This window comes from Phaseolus vulgaris, chromosome 4 (assembly GCF_000499845.2).
Source record: "Phaseolus vulgaris cultivar G19833 chromosome 4, P. vulgaris v2.0, whole genome shotgun sequence".
NCBI classification, from domain to species: Eukaryota; Viridiplantae; Streptophyta; class Magnoliopsida; order Fabales; family Fabaceae; genus Phaseolus; species Phaseolus vulgaris.
The window spans coordinates 47,836,267-47,861,082 of record NC_023756.2 but is presented as its reverse complement, the minus strand read 5'-3'; the positions used below and the strand labels follow the sequence as shown (position 1 = coordinate 47,861,082).

Genomic DNA, 24,816 nt, shown 5'->3' with positions numbered 1-24,816 from the left:
GATAATACGATCATTGGTGGAGAGTCTTAAAGGTAAAGGTTGGTGTGAACTTGTGAGTTCAGTGAAATTGTAAGCATGGTGGTTTATTTGAGCATTTAAACGTCTCCTTTAGCTAGCTGGAAACAGGAGTTCTTTGCTGTTTTATAAAATACTGTGAATGAGATGAATCTTCAACATTTAGGACATATTATTCCCAATTGTTTCTTTTATTACTGTATCCACCACATTTTTCCTGTTCTTTATATTGGTTTTGTCATGATTTGTCAGTTACTATTGTTGATATTTTTTTTCTAGCTTGGGGACATTGCTATTTTTTCATGATCTAGAACACTCTCACTGGAGACTCTTAAAAGTTCAGTATGAACCAAGAGTCAAACGATCTCTAATGTGTGTTCTTTATTCTGCCTTTTTTTGGGGTGGTGCAAGTGTTTACTTGCATATTTTCCCGGTAGCATTGGTCAATGGTTTTAGTGCTCATGGTGAATTCACCAGTGTTTGCTTGGCACTCTGGTGTTTATGTGTATAAGGCGCACTGGCTGGATGGTGTTATGAACCTCAGCTAGTTTAATTACTTTTTAGAGTAACACTCAATTTGGATCCTGAAAAAATTGCACAATTCAATTTGGTTTTGAAATAAAATCACAGAATAGTTTTTCAAGATTACAATTGTAGAACGATTTTGAAATTTGAACATGTTGACTCATCTTATTTAGCTGCAATGTAACAGTCCATTTGGGAAAAAAAGTTAGAAACACAAAAGAAGTTCAAATCGTTTAAGGTAAGAAACCTCTCCTTGATGCCAGCTAGTGGATGTTAATGGCATTATAAATCTATAATCATCAATTCATTTGTTGTATAAAGATCAACCCACTCAAATTTTGTTTACTGAACACTTGAAAACATGGTTACTCATGTCTATAAATTTATAGATATGACTCAATTTGTCTGTTTCTATAACCTCATGATAATATTAATTGCAAGCTGATAATTGTATCTAATCATACACAATTATTTACTTTTAATCACTTATTAGATATAGTTAATCATAACTTTAGATGTTTAGCTAACTTCATGAAGTGATTAACAAAATATAATAATTATTTATAACTTTTCTTAAAATCTTAATCATTCATAAGACAAAATTAATTATATTTATATCTGTGATTAAACCTGAGTAAACGTGAAATGCAAAACATGAGTAACTGGGATGCTAAGTGTGTATTCTTGAATATATAACAGTGGACATGTTTTGGCTTGGTTGAAAAAAAACACGAATTTTAAATGTTCCTTTATAAAATAAATAATTAAACTATCTTATTTTGAATTTCATCTTAACACTATTTTTTAAAAAATATCAATGTATGAATTATGAAATAAGGAACATGAAAAGGGTATACAGTATTTACAATCACTTCAATCTTTTTCTTTTCAGTTTTGAGTTTATTCTCATAATAATTAGTTAATATTAATCTCTCTTTGTTCCAGGTTACTTAAATACCAAGGAATCTCTGAAGAAACTGTTAACAACGAATTAAAGGGAAATACATAAAATGAGAGAATAAACACACAAAATGAAAAAAAAAATTCTCTTTAAACTTTCCTCACAAATTTAGATCAAGATCCGTAAGAAAACGTAGATATATAATCGATTAGGAGTAGATTATATACTTAATAAGTTATCAATAAATACATTATTTTATAAACAATAAAAGTAAAAATATTTAAATAATAAATAAAATAAAATAATTTAGATTTTAATAGTTTGCAAAGTGGTTTATTTTAATATATTATTATTATTATTATTATTATTATTTTAAAATATAATTTTTATTAATTAAATTTTATAATAATTTTTTTTAACTCTAATATATATTTTAAAATTTACTTTTCAAATAAATTACTTTTAAATTATAAGTATATTAATTTAAAAAAATTAATATTTTACAATTTTTTTTTCCATTTTTTTGTCTCTTCCTTTCAATTTTTAAAATAATGATCTCAATTCAAATGATCGTACTTTCTACTATTGTTCATGTCTTCTATGTTGATATAGACAAACAACACACATTCATAATCAATTATACTCCAATAAACACATAATTGATTATATATTATTATCACATCAATAAAATTAAACACAAATGCTTTACTAATTTTGTCTATTTTTTTTCCTCTCCTTTTCCTAATCTAAATAATTTTATTTTACCTTTTTCCCCCCTCTTTTTCACCCTCTAACTCCATATACGTTGCAACTTTAAAGTGCATCTTTATGCAAATCTTGTAGTCTTTAGTAGTCAAAATTTATTTCATAAAATAATCTTCATTGGGGTCAGTGGGTTGGGTTGTTCACGTTGGACATGGTCAAACTTCATTCTCAGTGGCAGAAGAACAATATTTTGAAAAATTCACTCACTTCACTAATCATAAATTACATACACTCATAAGTTGAGTGGGATTTAGTTGGGTTAAGTGCCACTATCTTATCTTATTCTTATTCATATAATAAAAAATAAGTAGAAGAATGTTTAATCACAAATTTTTCTCTGGATAATGATTACTACACAAATCATTGCACAAGAATCAATATGATCTTATAACCTAGTTTGAAAGGTGTTTGGGTTATAATCATTGATAAAATTTGGAACATAGAAATAATTATATTTCTAATTTTTTTTTATTTATTTAATTAAATATATTTTTTGGGTTACTTCCTATTTTTTTTAATTTTTATTTTATTGATGTCTTGATCCGTTGACTTGTTTGTTGTCGATTTAAAGTTTATGTTAGTTTTTGATTGTGTATGAAGATTTGGTGGTATTGTTTTTCAGCTACTATAGTTGATTTTAAGTTGACTGATTTTAACAAAGTTATTGAATTTTTTTTTAATATAACAGTTAATATGTATAAGGTTGTATTGTCACTTAAGTGATTCATATTTATTTTATAAAAAAAACTTCAAAAATGATAAACTTTTCATTGGTGGATAGTGTAAAAAGTTGTATGATGAGTTAGTCTCTTACTCAATTATTGGAAGAATGAGTTTTGTGAAAGTATGAAAGAGTGTGGAAGTTTTGGTGACTTTGTGAGTTAGTGTGTCTGAAACGCAACCTGAATCTAAAACAAACAAAAACAAAATGAACAAGGTTTAGCAATATTTCTACGGCAATGTCTCAATGATACATATTAGAGTGCAATCACAAGATTAGCCTACATCACATCATGACTCATGCACACCACAAGTCTTGCAAACCATGTTACTTGGGCTGGATTTCTTGACTAACAACCCATTTGAAACTTCATTGTCCAATCAAATTGTGATTGGTGAAAAGCAAAGATGCTTCTGTCTAGGATGCATGTATGTATGACAAATGGGGTTCTTCCTCCACCGAGGATGGGTTAACTTTTTGAATTCGTCAAAATTTTGATCAGATAAGTTAATTCTTTTTATTTTTTACACGTTTAGAGAGAGATTTCATGTTTTTGCAATAAAAATTGGTGGTGACCAATGTTTTATATAAAATATTATTTACATTATTTTTTTATATATATTATTTGATTTATTGAAATATGGATGATATTTACTTTATTTTGTTAGATATTAAACTTTCTTTCATTAAAATATTATGATTTGATTTAATTTTATTGTATTTTTATTGTTCAAAATGTGATATAAATGATTATAACCAAGTAAATAGATCTAAAATAAATAAAATTTATAAAAGAAAATTGAAACCTGAATCAACCTGCAGATCCATGCTATAACAGGTAGGTTACTATTTTCAGTTCGTATAAACTTGACGGACTAGCCTACGTATCCTATTTTGGATGGATCAAAAAGGATAGAACTAACCTATTTTGTTCCGATTTGGAGATATCAAAATGGATCGGACTGACCTATTTTGTCATCCTAGTGTATTGAAGTCAAGGTCTTCCATTAAATGGACATTTTATCACTTCTCTATTGTTTGAATGTGACTTGAAGGCTACCACTTTCCACAATTGCGTGTTGCTTGAGTTGGAAAATACAAACAAGACAATCCACATGAATAGACCAAACCAAATGATGTAACTACATCAGATGTTTCATTCCATGTTAAATTTATTACAAAACCAGACAGAGGACCACAGTGTTGGTAAAGAATACCAGAACAATCATCAACACTTCTCCTATGTCCTATGCATATATTGAGTGTTCAGTCCAAGTTTAAAGTAAAAAAAGTCTCAAGCAGAGACTCAGTCTTCTTTCTCTTCCTTTGCAAATCAACTCAAAAAAACCACTACACAAACACATGACAATACCATTTTACTACTATTTAACCATCTTCTTATTCCTCAGCTGTGTGCACTCTCAGACTCAGCTGCAAGATCAAGAACATGCAGTTCTTCTGCGTATAAAGCAGCACCTACAAAACCCTTCATTTCTCACTCACTGGACCCCTTCAAACACTTCCCACTGCTCTTGGCCAGAGATAACATGCACCAGTGACTCTGTCACTGGTTTAACTCTGTTCAACAGTGGAATCCATCAAACACTACCCAATTTCCTGTGTGACCTCAAAAACCTCACACATGTTAATTTCAGCACAAACTCCATTCCGGGGGAGTTCCCAACTTTTCTCTATAAATGTTCCAAGCTGGTGTCCCTTGACCTTGAAGGGAATGAGTTCACTGGTAGCATTCCTAATGACATAGACAAGTTGGTTAACTTGCAGCATCTTAATCTTGGTTCCACCAACCTCTATGGTGATATTCCCACAAGCATTGGAAGGTTAAAGCATTTGAGAGTTCTTCAACTTCACTATTGTCTATTTAATGGCACTTTTCCTGCTGAGAGTATTGCCAACTTGCTCAATCTTGAGTTCTTGGACATGTCCTCTAACTTGGTGCTCCCTCCTTCCAAGTTCCCATCAGGGCTCACCCAGTTGAAAAAAGTGAAGTTCTTTCACATGTACAGTTGCAATCTCTTCGGGGAAATCCCTGAAACCATAGGAGAAATGGTGGCTTTGGAGAACTTGGATTTGTCACGAAGCAATTTCAGTGGAGAAATTCCCAAAGGCTTGTTCATGCTCAGGAATTTGAGCATACTCTACCTTTTCAATAACAGCCTCTCTGGGGAGATACCTGGTGAGATTGAAGCATTGAATTTAACTGATCTCGATCTTGCACAGAACAATCTTGCAGGGAAAATACCTCAAGATTTTGGGAAGCTACAAAAATTAAGATGGTTAAGTTTGTCTCTAAATAACTTGTCAGGGGAGATTCCACAAAGCTTAGGCCGTCTTGCATCTCTAGAACATTTTCATATCATGTTCAATAACTTGTCAGGTATTCTTCCTCCTGATTTTGGTGGCTACTCCGAGCTTAAAACATTTCTGGTTGCAAATAATAGTTTCAGTGGAAAGCTCCCGGAGAATTTATGCTATCATGGTCAGTTACTTAATCTATCTGCTTATTGTAATCATCTGAATGGGGAGTTACCAGAATCACTTGGTCACTGCAGTAGTTTGAAGGATTTAAAAATTTATAGTAATGAGTTTTCTGGTAGCATTCCTAGTGGTCTTTGGACTTTCAATTTGTCAAATTTCATGGTGAGCCATAATAAGTTCAGTGGTGAGCTTCCTGAGAGATTGTCCTCAAGTATTTCAAGATTGGAGATAGATTACAATCAGTTTTATGGTAGGATTCCAACAGGGGTGTCTTCATGGACTAATGTGGTTGTGTTTAAAGCAAGTGAGAACTACCTCAATGGTAGTGTTCCAAAGGAGTTAACAAATCTTCCCAAGCTAACAACTCTTTTGCTTGATCATAACCAGCTCACAGGGCCACTTCCATCAGATATAATATCATGGAAGTCCCTAGAGAATCTAAATTTGAGCCATAACCAACTCTCTGGGAAAATCACAGATGGAATTGGTTATTTACCTGTCCTCAATCAGCTTGACCTGTCAGAAAACCAATTCTCAGGTCAAGTTCCTTCAATACTTCCTAGACTCACTAATCTCAACCTGTCCTCTAATCATTTTACAGGGAGAGTTCCAAATGAGTTTGAAAATTCTGTGTATTCTGAGAGCTTTTTGAATAATTCTGGCCTCTGTGCTGATACCCCAGTACTGAACCTAAGGCTGTGCAATGTTGGCTTTGAAAAGACAACCAAAGGCTCTTCTTGGTCTCTTGCTTTGATTCTGTGTTTGGTGGCAGTAGCCCTTTTGTTGGCTTTGTTGATATCACTCTTGATTATCAAACTTTTCAGAAGAAGAAAACATGGTTTGGATAACTCATGGAAGCTCATTTCCTTTCAAAGGCTGAGTTTCACTGAATCAAACATAGTGTCATCAATGACAGAACACAATGTTATCGGAAGTGGTGGATTTGGCACAGTATACCGTATCCCGGTTGATGGTTTAGACCATATTGCTGTCAAGAAGATCTGCAGTAACAGAAAGTTAGACCGAAAGCTAGAGAGCTCATTTCGTGCAGAAGTGAAAATATTGAGCAACATTCGTCATAAAAACATTGTGAAGTTGTTGTGTTGCATCTCCAATGAGGACTCTATGCTCCTTGTGTATGAGTATTTGGAAAACCGTAGCCTAGATAGGTGGCTGCACAATAAGGGCAAGTCATCAACTGTGTCAGTTTCAATGGATCATTTTGTGCTTGATTGGCCAAAGAGATTGAAAATAGCCATTGGGGTGGCTCATGGTTTGTGCTACATGCACCATGATTGCTTCCCACCGATTGTTCATAGAGATGTGAAAACAAGCAACATCCTTTTGGATGCTCAATTCAATGCAAAAATAGCTGATTTTGGTCTGGCAAGGATGTTAATGAAGCCAGGGGATCTTGCTACCATGTCTTCTGTTGTTGGCTCATTTGGCTATATGGCTCCAGGTGAATATTACATGCCAATCAATCCTTTGCTTTTCTTACTCACAACACAAATATTCTTTATATACCAATGAAATGATACACAAGTTTTTTCTGTTTTCACCTTTAATTTACAAAACTGTCATCTTATGTTCAATTCATTTTCTATTTTGAAAGTTGTTTCCAGTAATTTTCTGCATAAATCTTTAAAAGTAGGATACAGATTTGTCAGTTAAAAGTGAAAGCAGGTGTAAACATGCCTCAAAATTCCCTCTCTTCTTTCATTGAAATAAGTGTAATCTGAAAATGTGCTATACTTGTTGCATTGCAGAATATGTTCAAACAACACGAGTTAGTGAGAAGATTGATGTGTTCAGCTTTGGAGTTGTACTACTGGAGTTGACAACTGGTAAAGAAGCTAACTATGGTGATGAGCACTCTTCTCTTGCAGAGTGGTCATGGCGCCACATAATTGTAGGAAGCAAAATAGAAGAGCTGCTAGACAATGATTTCATGGATCCAAGTTACACAAATGAAATGTGCAGTGTTTTCAAACTTGGGGTCTTGTGCACTTCAACACTTCCTGCTAATAGGCCTTCCATGAAAGAGGTGCTACACATATTGGTCACCATAAGAGAAGGTTTTGCTTTTGGAGAGGGGAATGTTAGGCAATGTGATGGTGTTCCCCTTCTTAAGAATTCTAGATGGAAGAGTAGGTTGGATGATGCTAGTGATAATGATAGTGATTAGTGATTGATTAGTGACTAATGAACAATGATAATAGTCCTCATCAAAACTTAGAACAGGCTAAACATGGTTCTAGATGGAGAAAGTGTAATGTTGTAGTATTAAAACATGGTAGAGTGGTAGAGTTACAACTATTATAGCTTCTTTATTTGTTTCCTTCTTCTTTTTTCATCCTTTTTTTTCTATACTATTGTAGCTCAAGTGTAGAATCTGCATTTTCCAAGATTTTTAGCAGATGCTCTTTTGAGTTTGAACTCCAAAAGTTATCAATATTATCAAATAAACTTAAAATCATTTGATAATTATGAGGAATTTTTTCCCAAAATGAAGACATTCTCACTTTAATTTCTGTTCTTACAATTTTGGGTTACTCCGAGTGACTCCTTTTGTCTTCTTCTTCCGGTCTTCACGGTCTCTAGGCGTGGTGGTCTCTGATTGGTTCTTCCTTTCATCGAGATGAGTGGGAGAAACCTGCAAAGGCACTCCAACGATCAAGTTAGTCCAAGTACAAGGTGCAGGTGAGTTGAGAGAGAAAAATACTTTTGACGCTGAGTCTCCTATGGTATTTATACCTTTTGGATGCATCTCAGCTGTCATGGCCCTGCTCGTGAATCCAATCGCGTTTTAATCACGATTTACAACTAAAATGGCTTAATTACAGTTCATTATGGATTTACAAGTTATGTTTGAATTAAGAGAGTCATTCAGCCTTCTCGACCATTCGATCATGTTGGTCTTCTCGACCATCCGATAGTAAAATTTCTAAACTAAACTTGTACACCGGTCACAAATTGATCTTGGTGTATTACTGAAATAAACAACAAAAGAGTTGAAGCTAACTTTGCTGCTTTCCTTGCTTGTTGAATGTGCAGGTTCATTTGAATCAGTGATTGAATCACATGGTTTTAGCTTTTATTTGGTTCAAATATGTTTCTCATCGTTTTATAAGTATGTTATGCATTATTTTGTGTTAGTTTAGTTCATAATGTAACAACAGATCCATTTGTCTTAGTGTTTCACTTCTGATAAAGTTGGAAATATTCTTTAACAGGAGTCTCTGTTATATTGCAATATATTTCTATTTTAATTTACATTATTTAGATAATATTAAGCCTGTTTTCTAACTTAAGGTGTCAGAAGAAAATTAAAAAATAATTAACTCAAACGCAGACAAAAATAATGTTAAAGAAAAATAGAAAATATGTTCTATGAAAACTGAAAAATAAAAATTATCAAATCAAAACACTATTTTTTTTTGTATAAGCATTTCTATATATGAAAAGATATTTTAATATGACTCTTATTTAATTTAATTAATCTTCCTAATTATTTACAAAACAGCATATTTATTATAAATATTCCTATTTCATCCTGTAAAATTAAATTCTACAAATTTTAGTTTCTCCAAAAAAGATATTCCAATATTTGACTATTTTAGACTCTTAAACTAATGACTTGATAGTGCATCTTCTTAAAATTTGAAAATGATAATTTTATTCTTCTTTAAAGTAACTTTTTATTATGAAATTTCTAAAACATTATTTCAGGAATTTTTGTAATAAGATTTCTGGAATAAGATTTTCAGAACATGATTTTTAAAGAATAAATTCTGAAATGCAGGAAATGCATGAAATACAAGTTTTGTAAAACAAGATTTTTGGAATAAGTTTTCTAAAATATATATAATATTTTTTGAAACTATATTAGTGACAACAACGATGATGTGGTGTAGTGAGAGAGGGTATTTTCTTATTTTTAATTGTTAGTAGTGTGGTGAAGTTAGTAATGGTGGGGTGCAGGAAGCAAAAACTTCATTGGTCCACATTTATATTTTCCATTAGTCCAACACAACCTAACCCATAAACACTCTTTCTCCTTTACTGTGTAAAACATTATGAAAGGCTTGAAATGACTTGAAATTTGCAATTATTGCTAAAAGAAAATCCAAAAACACTAAATGGAACATAATGGAAGACTTGGCCACTAAAGTAAAATGAAAGTTCTAAGTCAACCTTAGCTTTTTTTATCATAAGTCCATTGTGATCTTCTTCAAATTAACATTTTTCCTTTTAGACTTTGTTTGGAAGCATTGGGTGAAGAGGAAATTCTAGTGAAAAAAATGGAGAAAGTAACTTTTTTTATAAAAACTTTTATGTTAGATATTATTATGCAATTTAACGTTTCGGCTAGACTGATATCTCAAATAACAACAATCATCTGCCAACACATGAAAAAAATATTATATAAAAAAAATATGAGAAAACTAGACCATAATTCATATGTTAATAAAAACGATACATAGATAAACTATTTATTAATAAAGAATTCTAAAAATAAATTAGATAGAAATTTATTATACTAATGAAATGATTTTTTTGAGATGGAGAAAGTAGTTTGATTAAGGTAAAAGTGCTTATTTATAATGATTTAGTTGAATCCAAACAAATCATGTTTTTTAATTAAAATTAATTTGAATTGTTTCATAATTTTTTCCTTTGCAAATATGTTGGGTTTTTTTTATGTGCACCCTGTATGTTGTTTTGTTGTGTGAAAAATCATTTTTGTAGTTGTTTCATCCCTCTATAATCAATTATCCATTTTTTTTTATAATTGTTTACATGTCTATTTTTTTTTTTATTATTGATAATATAATAATGAGTAATTAAACTAATAATGATAAAAAAATATTAAATAAATTATTATTAATAAATAAAAATATTATTTATTTATTTATTTCCAGCTAAATAACCTATATTTCACTTCTTTCTTACTTTTTCTTTTACTCCCTACGTTATTTTCTTATGAATTATAAAATAAAAAACTGGTTAATCTTTCATATAAAGAATTAAGAAAATATTCATATATTTAAGTATATTTGTCATATTAATGTGTGAAAGCTTGTTTATTTAGTATATGTCTTGAATTTTAAATACCTAAAACTATGAAATTAAATCAAACAAAATTTTAATAATTTTGATGAGAGGATAATTTGATTGGTTAAATTATATGGTAGACATGAGTGTAGTGTTTAAAGAAAAAAATGAAAAAAAAAGTCAAATTTTGGCATTTTCCCTCCCTCCATAGTTCCCTTAGCAAGAAGGCAACAATCATTTTCATAGGCTGGAACCAGCATCTAGATTGAGACTTCATTCACTCATTTTTATCATCATCTGTGATTCAACTTTTCTCCTCAATCAAAGTTCAATCAGAAAACAAAAGTATTGTTGAAAAAATGAAAAATTATACTTTGAAAACTAACAAAAAAATATAATAAAAAATAATTTTATAATTAAATGATATAAAAAATGATTAAAATAATAGTATTGAGAATTATAGGACGAATGTGAAAAAAAGGTGGAGTGTTGTTGGAGATTTCACAGTGCAAACCTCACATTTTAAGCTGATTTGATAAAGTTGAGTTAGGTTTATAGTTCAATTTCTTAACATGATATCAGAGCCATTTAAAGCTTATCCTAGTAAGAGTTTGTTGGGTCTATCGTGTCACCTGCTATCGGGCAGACCACTCATAACATATATTTTCACACACGAGTTGGTAATCTCGACGTCGGCGTGAAGGATGTGTGTTTGAAATCTCATATCGACTACAAATTAAATTGAATTAAATTTAAAGTCCACTTCTTAACAAATATCAATATATCATTATTCAATTCCAAAAAAAAAATTATGCAAAGTAGAAACAAAGGACACAAGGACAATGTAATTTGGTCCAAGTGTTTGTGGGGTTGAAGTGGAAGTTTCTCTATATTGTTCTTTGTAGAAATTTCCACCTTCATCAACTCTTTGTGGTACACGAGTGGAAGAAATTTCTAAGTTCAAAGTTCTTGTTTTATATTTAGTTTTATGGTTGACCAATCATTCCTTAATTTTCTCGTCAACCCATTTATTATCCACTATTCTAATTCCAATTCATTGCGTAGAAAATTTGAAATGGGTGGAAAAGTAGAAAACTTTGCTAATGCTGAATATTATTCATATTATTATTTTTTGTGACATGGAAAAAATTTAACTCTTTTTACTTTTGATTTCTAAAAGAAACAATATAAGAGTTTAAAATTAAGTATGAAAGTAAACATGTTAGACAAAAAGAAAGCATAAGTGCAAACCGATTTTAAAATTATATTACCAAGTCAACGTAAATGATACATGATATAACTAAATATGTAATCAGATATTATCAAGTAATATAATATATTAGAAAAAGAAAAATATTTGTTTACCAAATATAATTTCTATAATTAGTTATTATGTGTATCACTCAGTCACCAATAAACCTTAATTAAACAAAATTTTTAAAAAAATTAAAGGTAAAGTTATGTAGAATATGAGAGAATTACCCAGAAAATCAGAAAAAAAAAATTCAACTCATCTCAATAAATAAATTGAATGTATATATTTATTTAACATTAATTATACTAAATCAAAGACCAAAATTTAACTTAACTGTCAAAAGATCTTTGACAATATTCATAATCGAAGATTAAGACCTCAATAATCAAAGATCTGAGACTTCAATATTGATGACTCTTTCGACAATATTCATAACCGAAGATCAAGACCTCAATAATCAAAGATCGAGACTTCAATATTGATGACTCTTTCGACAATATTCATAACCGAAGATCAAGACTTCAATAATCAAAGATCGAGACTTCAATATTGATGACAACTGCACATCAAAGGAGAAAAATACCTTTTCGTTCCAAGTTTAGAGTTTAGGATTTAGGACTTTTCGGTCCAAACTGTAATATTATGTTTTTTTTTAATTCAGTGTATCTTCTAATTGAGAATCCAAATATGATACAAAAGTTTACTGCTAACATCTTCTGATAGATATTCTTCAAAGATGTTATTTGAAGAAGGTTTTTCTCTTTTTTTTTTCTTTATTTTAATAGTGAAGATGGCCTAAGAGAATCCTTCACACAAGAATCCTACGAGGAGAAGTTATGATGCAGAAGCAACATATTGCAGCTAGCATGTGTGTGTGATCAATGATGCAGAATTTTTATATAGTTATATTATGTGGAAACTTTATATCTATCTAATTTTTATATGCACATAAATTTAATATACAGCTTCACCCACTTGACTTCTATATAAAAAAATAGACATCATGAGAAAAATTGAAGATCAAAACATCCATTTTCTCGATGTTTACAAGGTGGTCAACAACTGCTATTGTTGCTTCACTTGACCGAAGTGTTCAAACATTGAAGTTTTGATTTCTCTGTTGTACTTTTAGCAGTTCCACTTCTATTTATTTTGGCTTTGACTTTCTCACCCGCCAAAATTGAATAATAACAACGATTCTCAATTTTTTCAGCATGTAAAACCAAAACACTGGATTTCAGATCACATATCATGAAATCATCTTTCTCCTGCAACAATTTATCTTCTTTTCTTTTCAAAACTTGAAGAACTCCATCACCAAGATGAAACTATTCACCCCATCATCATCATCATCATATCTTAACTTGCTGTTTCACTCTCTTGCAATCTTGCTCCTGGTTTTTACTCATGCAAACTCTCAGTCTCAATCTCAGTTGCATGATCAAGAACATGCAATCTTACTGAGGATAAAGGAGTATTTTGAGAACCCTCCATTCCTCAGTCACTGGACCTCATCAAACTTCTCTCACTGCTCTTGGCCAGAGATAAAGTGCAGTGATGATGATTCTGTCACTGGATTGACTTTGTCCAACAATAGCATTCATCAAACCATACCCTCTTTCATATGTGACCTCAAAAACCTTACACATGTTGATTTCTACAACAATTATATTCCTGGGGAGTTCCCAACATATCTTGTCAACTGCTCCAAGTTGGAGTACCTAGACCTGTCTCAGAACAACTTTGTTGGTAGCATCCCTCGTGACATTGGCAACTTCTCTAATTTGCAGTATCTTAACCTTGCTTACACCAATTTATCTGGTGACATTCCTTCTAGCATTGGAACTCTAAAGGAACTCAGAAATCTTCAACTTCAAAACTGTCTATTCAACGGAACCATCCCTGCTGAGATTGGCAACTTGACCAATCTTGAAATCTTGGAATTGTCAGGTAACCCCATGCTCCCTCCTTCGAGGTTGCATGATAACTGGACCCGGTTGAGCAAGTTGAAGTTCCTTTTTATGTTTGAGTGCAACTTGGTGGGAGAGATCCCTGACACCATTGGAAACATGGTGGCTTTGGAGAGATTGGATCTATCTGTAAACGATTTGAGTGGTCAAATTCCCAGCGGTTTGTTCATGCTGAAGAGTCTCAACATAATTTTTCTTTCTAGAAACAATCTCTCCGGGGTAATACCTGATGTGGTTGAAGCATTGAATTTGACCATCATTGATCTTACACAAAATTCCATCTCAGGAAAAATCCCAGATGGTTTTGGAAAGCTTCAAAGTTTAACTGGTTTGGCTTTGTCTATAAATAACTTACAAGGGGAGATACCACAAAGCATAGGCCTTCTTCCATCCTTGGTAGATTTCAAAGTATTTTCCAACAAATTATCAGGTACTCTTCCTCCTGATTTTGGCCGCCACTCAATGCTTAAAACCTTTATGATTTCTGATAATGGTTTTAGTGGAAAGCTACCTGAGAATTTATGCTATAATGTTCAGTTGCAAAACATATCTGTCTATGAAAATCATCTTAGTGGGGAGTTGCCAAAATCGCTTGGTGATTGTAGTAGCCTGATAGATCTGAAAATTTATAGTAATGAGTTTTCTGGTAGCATTCCAAGTGGTCTTTGGACTTTCAATTTGTCAAATTTCATGGTGAGCCGTAATAAGTTCAGTGGTGAGCTTCCTGAGAGATTGTCCTCAAGTATTTCAAGATTGGAGATAGATTACAATCAGTTTTATGGTAGGATTCCAAAAGGGGTGTCTTCATGGACTAATGTGGTTGTTTTTAAAGCCAGTAAGAACTACCTTAATGAGAGTATTCCAAGAGATTTAACAGCACTTCCGAAGCTAACAACTCTTTTGCTTGATCAGAACCATTTCACAGGGTCACTCCCATCAGATATAATATCATGGAAGTCCCTTTCAAATCTAAATTTGAGACAAAACCAACTCTCTGGACATATTCCTGATTCAATTGGTCATTTACCTGTTCTCAGCCAACTTGATCTGTCAGAAAATCAATTCTCTGGTCAAATTCCTAATCTTCCCAGACTCACCAATCTCAATCTTTCCTCCAATTCTTTGACAGGGAGGGTGCCAAATGAGTTTGAAAATTCTGCTTTTGAAACCAGCTTTTTGAACAATTCTGGCCTTTGTTCTGATACCTCAGCACTGAATCTCAGGTCGTGTAATTATAGCCCTCCAAGTGAAAGCAAGGACTCATCTTGGTCTGTTGCTTTGATCATAAGTCTGGTGGTAGTGGCCTGTTTCTTGGCTTTGTTGGCATTGTTCTTGATCATCAGATTTTACAGAAAAAGAAAGAGGGGATTGGATAGGTCATGGAAGATCATTTCTTTCCAAAGGCTGAGTTTCACTGAATCAAACATAGTGTTATCACTCACAGACAATAACATCATTGGCAGTGGTGGATATGGTGCAGTATACCGCAGTGCAGTTGATGGTTTAGGCTATGTTGCTGTCAAGAAGATTTGGGAACAGAAAAAGCTAGACAAGAAGCTTGAGAACTCATTTCACACTGAAGTTAAAATATTAGGCAACATTCGTCACAGAAACATTGTGAAGTTGATATGTTGCATCTCTAAAGAGGACACTATGCTCCTTGTTTATGAGTATGTGGAAAACCACAGCCTTGACAGGTGGTTGCACAGGAAGAACAAGTCATCATCAGCTGTTTCAGGTTCAGTGCATCATGCTGTTCTTGATTGGCCAAAGAGATTGCATATAGCAATTGGAACTGCACAAGGTTTGAGCTACATGCACCATGACTGTTCTCCACCTATTGTTCATCGAGATGTGAAAACAAGCAACATTCTTTTGGATGATCAATTCAATGCAAAAGTTGCTGATTTTGGTCTGGCCAGGATTTTGATGAAACCAGGGGAACTTGCCACCATGTCAGCTGTGATTGGATCATTTGGCTATATGGCTCCAGGTGAATGACATGCCAAAATTTAGTTTCCTTCAAAATAAACATAGCACAACACTTTGATACACTAACATGAGTACTATTTATGCCATTTTCTAATAAAAAACTGGCATTTTATCAGTAATTATTGCCAATTTTAATCATCAAGATTTGAATACTGATTTTTGATTGGGAACAAGAACATTTATATCTTCAATACTTTATCTTAAGTTTTGTCCATAAATACATTGCTTAGTTATTATAAAAGCTTTCATGTTAGCCATAACTATGCAACTTGACATCTCAGCTAGACTGACACCTCAAGTCACAACAATCTATAACATGAAAAAAAGTATTATTAAAAAAAATATATTGCTTAGTTAATATGAATGGTTTTTGCCATACTTGAACTGCAGAGTATATTCAAACAACTAGAGTCAGTGAGAAGATTGATGTCTTCAGCTTTGGGGTGATCCTATTGGAACTTACAACTGGTAAAGAAGCTAATTATGGTGATGAGCACTCATCTCTTGCAGAGTGGGCGTGGAGGCACCACCAATTAGGAAGCAACATAGAAGAGCTGCTAGACAGAGAAGTCATGGAATCCAGTAACTCAGGTGGAATGTGTAAGGTTTTCAAACTAGGTGTCATGTGCACTGCAACACTTCCTTCTACTAGACCATCCATGAAAGAGGTTCTACAAGTATTGCTTTCTTGTGAAGAATTTTCTAAGGGAGAGATTAATATTGGCCACTGTGATGATGATGTTCCCTTTCTTAGAAATTCAAAAAGTGAGCACAAGTTGGATATTGATAATGATACCTAGCTACATGTTAAGAATCCAAGTATGAGTTTAGGTAAACATCATATAGAAGAAAACATCATAGAAAACTCATATAACTGTTGTGTTAATGTCTTGGGCTGGAGGTGGTATTTCTTGATGGGTTGCTTTTTTGGTCTTTATGGTCCATAAAGACCCAAAAAGAGAAACATTGAAATGCATCAAAAGTGTCATAAAGTAGAAGTACTTCTTTTTTGGTATGTGAGATTAATCCTCATGATGGTGACTAGGTATTAGGATTAAAATTAATTCCCAAGAAGATCTCTCTCAAGTACTTTGTAACTTGTAAATGCACTTAGCTCTTAGTCCTCAATACTTTTTTTTTGTGTGTTCATATTTTCTCCAAAGAAAATTGTGTCATTTTCCAAGTTTTTTCTATAGTTTATGTAAAAAAATACATAATTTTAAGATGAGTACTTGATAATCAAATTATTCTTCCAAATTTATGTTGGTTAGGTTCAAGGATGATAACGAGCGGGTACAAGTTTGACTATCTCATCTCTACTATGAAAGTATAAATTCATCTCATCTCCATCCTTTACTCGAAGAGTTTGAATCTTTTTTATCTCGTCCCCATCTCTACCGAGAACGAGTATATTACGGTCCGTCCCTTATTATTCCAAATATTAATTTTTTTTTATAAAAGATAAGAATAAGGAAAGAAATATTCAGTGTAAAAACAAATACACAATTTATTTTTTCCAATATCAAAGAAAATATTATAATTATATAAATATCAAATAAAAGTATCAAATAACAATAGATAACAATTGAATAAAAGTCAAATATAAGTTGCGAAATAGAAAAAGTTAATATAAGTATTTTTAAGTTACTTTAAAAAATTAAAAGTGTCTTAATAGGAGAATGAATTTTGAGACAAAAATAAAATAAATATTATCCCATCTTCATATCCAAAGTTAGATATTAGCTCTCACAAAATTGGAATAAAGAAAATGAATATGTAACTACTGACCAAATTGGAATAAACAATACTCAGAAAAAATCCAGGAGTGTCACCTTATTGATATCATCCTCTCAACTAAAAATTATGTAAGATGTGACTTTTAGAATAACTATTATAAAAATAGACAAATTTATTATATTCCTCAGTATATGATTTGATGTTAGTAACAAAAAAACATTTATATTGACATTCTAATTATATTCTATTTTGAAACTAAGAAAACTAAAATACTTAATTTATAACATCAAATAAACAGAAATGTGAAAATAGCATATATATGCTAAGAAAAAAAGCATCACAGGAATAGTCAAAAGAAGAATGCTTACTAGAAGGCTTTTGCAGACTTCAATGTTCACATATCTTTTCATTGACTATTCAAAGTGTAAAGGATTTGTGGTGCTTATGAAAAGGCAAAGAAAGAGAAAACAATAGCAAGTTGATGTGATAAGGTTCTGAATTGCTGTCATATTATGCAGCAATGCATCGTGGGAATGAATGGTTTTAAAAACTGTGGCTGTCTCTTTTGGTCTGTGTTCACATTCACACGTGAATCGAGGTCAAAGTTTTGTGGTGATTCACGCAAATTATTCTAAATAATTGAATTAGTTGGCCCTTAATCATAGTTAATCATAGATCAAACCAACTAAAAGCCTTCAAACCCGTGGATTCAGAGTAAAGAAAACATCTCCAAGTTGGAAACCATTACTTGAAGTCTAGAAGATATAATTTTGGTTATCCAATAGCTACTTTAATATGTTTTAGTTGCCCCCATTACTCTATTATTCTTGGTTGAATCTTAGATATACCTGTATACCAACTCTTCAATATATATTACTATATAGCAATGACACTCATACGATATCAATATGAATACGGATATGGATACAGAGAAATATGTATAAAACGTAGGATACAATGACATAGATTTATATATTATATAATTATGAATTATATAAATTGACAATAAAGATTTATATGCACAAGTATGTTTCAGTTTATTTTTTTTTTTAGTAGAAAGATGTTTATCATGGCTGATTCAAAATGATGTGTTTCTTATTTTTATAATCATATAAAAAAATTATACAATAAATTTGAGTTTTTAGAAAATTAATGTATTTCTCCCTTTTAAGATTATGTTAGAATCGTATTTTTTGAATGGGACAATTCATCGATACATGACACTTCATCTATACGTGTTCTATGAGTGTTGTGCCCATACAACATACCATTTAAAAGACGTGTCTGAATCTGATAGATTGAATGTAATCTTTTGTAAATATTTAATTACATCTTACTCTAAAGATTCTATATCAACTAAAAATATAAATATTTTATACTATATAAATAAATATAAACCTTAGTTTATAAATAAGATTGATTTATAGAAAAATTTACTTCTAGTTAATCGTATTAAATCAAAATAAACATATCTGCATATAAAGTTGGCATTATGCAGAATAGGTAAGTTGGCACGCCAGTTTTGAAACCAATCATCATTCAATTTGTCAGTCATACTGAGTATGTGATTGGTTGTTGTTGCCAAAAACAAAAGTAATTGATTCTCATACATTATCTCTTCATCATTGAATGGCACCATGAGAGAGAGAGAGATAGAAATAACTCATAAAACAGCATGAAAAAATTAACCTCATCATGTGTCAAAATGCCAATTCTCCCTCTTCTCTCCTTCCTCTTTCTTTTCTTTGCACACTCTCACTCTCACTCTTTGCTGTATGATCAAGAACATGCAGTCCTTTTGAAGATAAAACAATACCTGCAAAATCCACCATTCCTCCATCACTGGATCCCATCAAACTCCTCACATTGCACTTGGCCAGAGATCAGATGCACCAATGGCTCAGTCACTTCATTGACTATGTACAACACCAACATCACTCAAACACTTCCACCTTTCCTATGTGACCTCAAAAGCCTCACACATATAGATTTTCAGTTGAATTTCATTCCTGGGGAGTTCCCCACATCTCTCTACAACTGCTCCAAGCTTGAGTACCTTGACCTCTCACAGAACACCTTTGTTGGTAGGATTCCTGATGACATTCACCACTTGGCTAGCCTAAGTTTTCTTAGCCTTGGTGGCAACAACTTCTCTGGTGATATTCCAGCCAGCATAGGGAGGTTGAAGCAGCTAAGAAGCCTTTATCTTCATCAGTGTCTTTTCAATGGTTCTTTCCCTGCTGAAATTGGGAACTTGTCCAACCTTGAGTTGTTGCATGCTTTCTCAAACCACATGCTGCCTCCCACAAAGCTTCCATCAAGCTTGACCCAGTTGAACAAATTGAAGGTCTTTCATATGTTTGAATCAAACTTGGTAGGGGAAATCCCAGAAACCATTGGACACATGGTGGCATTGGAGAATTTGGATTTGTCAAAGAATGGTTTAAGTGGACAAATTCCCAATGGTTTGTTCATGCTGAAAAATCTGAGCATAGTATATATTTACAAGAACAGACTCTCAGGAGATATACCTGGAGTGGTTGAAGCATTCAATTTGACAGAACTTGATCTTTCAGAAAATAATCTTACTGGGAAAATACCAGATGATTTGGGAAAGCTCAGCAAGTTAACATACTTGTGTTTGTCTATGAACCAATTATCAGGGACGGTACCAGAAAGCATTGGTCGTCTACCATCTCTGACTGATTTTATTGTTTTTCTCAACAATTTATCAGGTACTCTTCCACCAGATTTTGGTAGGATCTCAAAGCTTGAAACATTTCAGGTTGCATCTAATAGTTTCACAGGAAGGTTGCCAAAGAACTTGTGCTACTATGGAAGGTTAGTTGGTTTAACTGCTTATGACAATAACCTGAGTGGGGAGTTGCCAGAATCTTTAGGAAGTTGTAGTAGCCTGCAAAATCTGTGGGTTCAAAACAACGAGCTTTCTGGCAACATTCCTAGTGGTCTATGGACATCTTTGAATTTATCAAGTATTATGATAAATGAAAACAAGTTCACTGGTCAGCTTCCTGAAAGATTGAATGAGAATATTTCAGAGCTGAGCATAAGTTACAATCAGTTTTCTGGTATAATTCCACTTGGAGTGTCTTCTTGGAAGAATATTGTGGTGTTCAATGCCAGTCACAACCTGTTCAATGGTAGTATTCCACTGGAGCTAACATCTCTTCCTCACCTAACAATTCTTCTGCTTGATCATAACCAGTTCACAGGACCACTTCCTTCAGATATAGTATCATGGAAGTCCCTAATAAATCTAGACTTAAACCACAATCAACTCTCTGGAGAAATCCCACTTGCAATTGCTCAGTTGTCTGCTCTCAATATTTTGGATTTATCAGAAAACAGAATATCTGGCCAAATCCCACTTCAACTAGCTCTTATGAGACTCACAAACATCAATCTCTCCTCCAATAATTTGGTAGGAAGGATTCCAAGTGAATTTGAAAATCTTGGGTTTGCCAGCAGCTTTTTGAACAATCCAGGTCTCTGTGCTGATACTGCAGTGCTGAACCTTATCTTGTGCAATTCCAAGCCACAAAGGGCAAGAACTGATACAAGATCTGCATCTCATGTTATAATCACAAGCCTGGTTGTAGCAGCCTCCTTGCTGGCTTTGTTGTCATCATTTTTGATGATCAGAGTTTACAGAAAAAGAAAGCAAGAATTGAAAAGGTCATGGAAGCTGACTTCCTTTCAAAGGCTTAGTTTCACAAAAGCAAATATTGTGTCCTCCTCAATGTCAGAACACAACATTATTGGCAGTGGAGGGTTTGGTGCAGTATATCGTGTTGGTGTTGGTGATTCAAACTATGTTGCAGTGAAAAAGATACGCAGTAACAGAAAGTTAGAGGAGAAGCTTGTGAGTTCATTTCTTGCAGAAGTTGAAATTCTGAGCAATATTCGCCACAACAACATTGTGAAGTTGCTATGCTGCGTCTCCAAAGAGGATTCTCTTCTCCTTGTCTACGAGTATCTCGAAAACCATAGCCTTGATAGATGGCTGCACAACAAAAGTAAGCAGATAGCTCCAGGTTCAGTCCTTGATTGGCCAAAGAGATTACATATAGCCATTGGAGCAGCACAAGGTTTGTGCTATATGCATCATGACTGCTTGCCACCTGTTGTTCATCGCGATGTGAAAACAAGTAACATTCTGTTGGATTCTAAATTCAATGCAAAAGTTGCTGATTTTGGTCTGGCCATGATGTTGATGAAGCCAGAAGAACTTGCTACCATGTCAGCTGTGGCCGGCACATTTGGCTATATTGCTCCAGGTAAAAACAAGTTACAAATGTATTGCTATCTATGAAGCTTGGACACGCCTCCTAAACAGTGTTTCTGTACACACATATCGGACACTGACACGCATAAAACACGTATCTTGATGAAGTGTCCAATTCAAACAATACTTTTTGAACCTCTAACAATTATAGTACGGTTCCAATACAATTTTAAAAAGGACAAATACAGTCATTTCTACACAAGCAAACTTATTGTATAAGTTTTTATTATGATTATAAAAATAAGAATTAAATCCTTTTGAACCAACCATGTGAAACATCTTTCTCCCACAAAGAAAAAACTCAGTCATACTTGTTTACATAAATCTTGATTGTTAATTAATATAGTTCATAATAATATAATATATAGATTTGTGTCCCGTATCCTATATCTTGGAGATTACACATATCGAAGTGTCCGTGTCGTGTCCAGTATCCATCAGTGTCTGTGCTACATAGATTGTTGTTGCTTGAGTTAAATTCTCTATTTAATTTTTCTGTCATAAGCCTAGTATAAACTTTTGTTTCATGTATGATTTGCAGAATATGCTCAAACAACAAGAGTCAATGAGAAGATAGATGTCTATAGCTTTGGAGTTGTTCTGCTGGAACTGACAACTGGAAAAGAAGCTAATCATGGAGATGAATACTCATCTCTGGCCGAATGGTCGTGGCGCCACATTGAGTTAGGGACAGATGTAGAAGATATTTTGGATAAAGAAATTAAGGAAGCTTGTTACATGGATGAAATCTGCAACATCTTCAAACTTGGGGTCATGTGCACTGCAACACTGCCAGCTAGTAGACCTTCCATGAAGGAAGTCCTGAAAATTTTGCTCAACTGCAGCAGCAATTCACTCACCATTGGAGAGAAGAATGGTATCTATGATTCTGTTCCACTTCTTAAGAATTCAAAATGGGAAAATCAGGTGGAATATTATACTGATGATGATTGAATACTGATGAAGTATCCTATCTATCTGTCTGATAAACTTCAACCAAAGGGCTAGCTTTGAAGTCAGAATAGGAGACAATGAAAGTAGTAGCATAAGTAGAGTATCATTAGATAAAGTAGAACATGAATAGGCTCAGATGAACTCAGGTTGTGGATTACTGTAATTGAAGAACTTTGCTGAGTTGGAATGGCAATTAAGCTCAGTTGTGAGGGAAATGCCTTTTTATGATCTTCATTTTGCATTTTGCTGAAGCAAAATATGCTCATCAATGGAAGTTTTGAGACTAATTTTTCAACATGTAGAGATTATGAAAGTGGTGATTATCCATATTTACCTTAGATATAATCACTTTTATAAGTAATAACATGATATGTCAATTGATAAACTCATTGATAAACTCTACTCAAACTTATTGGAACTATTATGTCAATTCTATCCTTGATGATTCCTATTTAATTACAGTGACAATTAGAGATGTTAATTACTTGAGGGGGTGTTGTTTTTAATTACAGTGACAATTAGAAATTATTACTAGTAAAAAGAATATTTAAATTATCAGTAGAGTTAAGTCAAAATCAAAGCAATTTCTCTCTGCACCTCCATGCTTTCTTCCTGCACCTCCATAGAAGAGGTGAAATGACAACTTTGTCATTTTCTTCATTTTTTCATTGACATCCTTCTTTCTGTTTTTTTGGATTTTAAAATTCCAAACTTTAGAATTAGGAATAAAAAATTGTATTCTAAATTTTAGAGTTGATAATGTATTTTCAAAACAAAAAATACTTTTTAAATTCTAGAGTTTAAAAGTTATTTTTGAAATAAAAAAAAATCTTATGAATTTTAAAATTTGAAAAATAAAATTATATTCTGAATTCTAGAATTCATAATGTATTTTCAAATTTAAAGAGTATATTTCAAACTTTAGAATTTAAAATATAATTTTATATTTTGAATTTTAAAGTTTGAAAAGTTTATGAATTATTTAAAAAAAACAAATCGTAAGATTTATGAAGTTATGTAGAGCAAATATGTAGGTGGAAGAAGAAATTGTCAAAATTAGGAGTAGTTGATTCTGTTAAATAGTCCATTAAATATGAAAACCTTATATATAAATTACTTTCTCAAGAATATTCGTAGAGGAATTAATTCCCGTTAAATAATTTACAATTTAGTTCAGATTTTTTTAATTGTGAAATTGTATACTTACATACTTTTTATTGAATAATATAACTATTTTAATTTAACAAAAAATTAAAATTATTTAATTGAAAATAATAATGTATATATTGTTATAAGTAATAGATTTTTGTAGAGTAACATCATGTTTGCATGTCCGTGTTTTATATAAGTAAGCCTAACCTCAAAATAAAATAAAAACCGCACCTTTCTCTTTTCTCTCTCCTGCGCCTACCCTCCGCCACGCCGCCGCCGTAGCAAACGCCGTGATCAACGAAGTCCTCCCGTGCTATTGTTGCGTTCAGGTTTAAAGTTTTTTTTTTATCGTAACTTTCACATTTGGGTATTTTTTTTTTGGATTTTGGTGGTTGTAGTGGTGGTGTGCTTATTTATGCTTCTTATTCACGAAAGAGGGGAAATTTGTTGAACCCTTTAACGTTGTGGGCAAAACACTGTACTTGCTGCTCCTCCACTTTCCTGTTAGATTCCCCTCTTGGAGAAAAAATTGTTTCACAAAATAAATTCAAAAGGGTTTATATCAGTATAGGTTGAGTAGTTGGGATCAGGGTTTTAAATTGCAGTAAGGAATCCATATCCTTGATGTTGCGGGATTTTGCAGACAAATGGGACTGAAAAACCCTGATGTTGCAGCTGAAATTGCACCCAGGGATTGTTTTTTAAAACCTTGTTTTTGATGAAAGAGCATTTGCTTCGGTGGTACTGTTTTTTGTCTTAGTTTTGTAGTAGTTTGGAGTTTAAGTCATCAAGGTTAATTCAGTTTCTTGCATTCGGAGCTTTCATACGCACTGTGGGTGGTGTTGTTATTTGTTGGGTTTAGGGTTTAGGGAAATCTTATTATTGCTGTATCTGGAAGAACAAACTTGCTGGGACAAAGTTATAAGTTGGATCACTGTCTATATTGATTGATGATAGGGAGAATTT

General features: G+C 32.7%; 3 protein-coding genes across 3 annotated transcripts; all 3 read left to right on the top strand.

The window, feature by feature from the left end:
* The first annotated feature begins 3,978 nt into the window (after nt 1–3,978).
* LOC137838182 (receptor-like protein kinase HSL1) lies at nt 3,979–7,936 on the top strand. Its single transcript, XM_068647433.1, has 2 exons — nt 3,979–6,888; nt 7,196–7,936. Exons 1-2 carry the CDS (start codon nt 4,290–4,292, stop codon nt 7,612–7,614), a joined length of 3,018 nt encoding a protein of 1,005 aa, XP_068503534.1. The 5' UTR covers nt 3,979–4,289; the 3' UTR covers nt 7,615–7,936.
* A 4,772-nt stretch (nt 7,937–12,708) lies between these two features.
* Nucleotides 12,709–17,055, top strand: LOC137838181 (receptor-like protein kinase HSL1). The gene is made up of 2 exons (XM_068647432.1): nt 12,709–15,702; nt 16,092–17,055. The coding sequence occupies exons 1-2, from the start codon at nt 13,062–13,064 to the stop codon at nt 16,499–16,501; spliced, it is 3,051 nt and encodes a 1,016-aa protein (XP_068503533.1). The 5' UTR covers nt 12,709–13,061; the 3' UTR covers nt 16,502–17,055.
* A 1,869-nt stretch (nt 17,056–18,924) lies between these two features.
* Nucleotides 18,925–22,995, top strand: LOC137838179 (receptor-like protein kinase 5). Its single transcript, XM_068647430.1, has 2 exons — nt 18,925–21,736; nt 22,286–22,995. The coding sequence occupies exons 1-2, from the start codon at nt 19,114–19,116 to the stop codon at nt 22,696–22,698; spliced, it is 3,036 nt and encodes a 1,011-aa protein (XP_068503531.1). The 5' UTR covers nt 18,925–19,113; the 3' UTR covers nt 22,699–22,995.
* Nucleotides 22,996–24,816: the final 1,821 nt, after the last annotated feature.

What these genes read in the sequence shown, in the direction of transcription:
- LOC137838179 (XM_068647430.1), top strand. Translation starts at nt 19,114, where the DNA reads ATGAAAAAATTAACCTCATCATGTGTCAAAATGCCAATTCTCCCTCTT. An exon ending in ATTTGGCTATATTGCTCCAG is followed by an intron (nt 21,737 to 22,285) that starts GTAAAAACAAGT and finishes TATGATTTGCAG; the next exon opens with AATATGCTCAAACAACAAGA.
- LOC137838181 (XM_068647432.1), top strand. Translation starts at nt 13,062, where the DNA reads ATGAAACTATTCACCCCATCATCATCATCATCATATCTTAACTTGCTG. An exon ending in ATTTGGCTATATGGCTCCAG is followed by an intron (nt 15,703 to 16,091) that starts GTGAATGACATG and finishes CTTGAACTGCAG; the next exon opens with AGTATATTCAAACAACTAGA.
- LOC137838182 (XM_068647433.1), top strand. Translation starts at nt 4,290, where the DNA reads ATGACAATACCATTTTACTACTATTTAACCATCTTCTTATTCCTCAGC. An exon ending in ATTTGGCTATATGGCTCCAG is followed by an intron (nt 6,889 to 7,195) that starts GTGAATATTACA and finishes GTTGCATTGCAG; the next exon opens with AATATGTTCAAACAACACGA.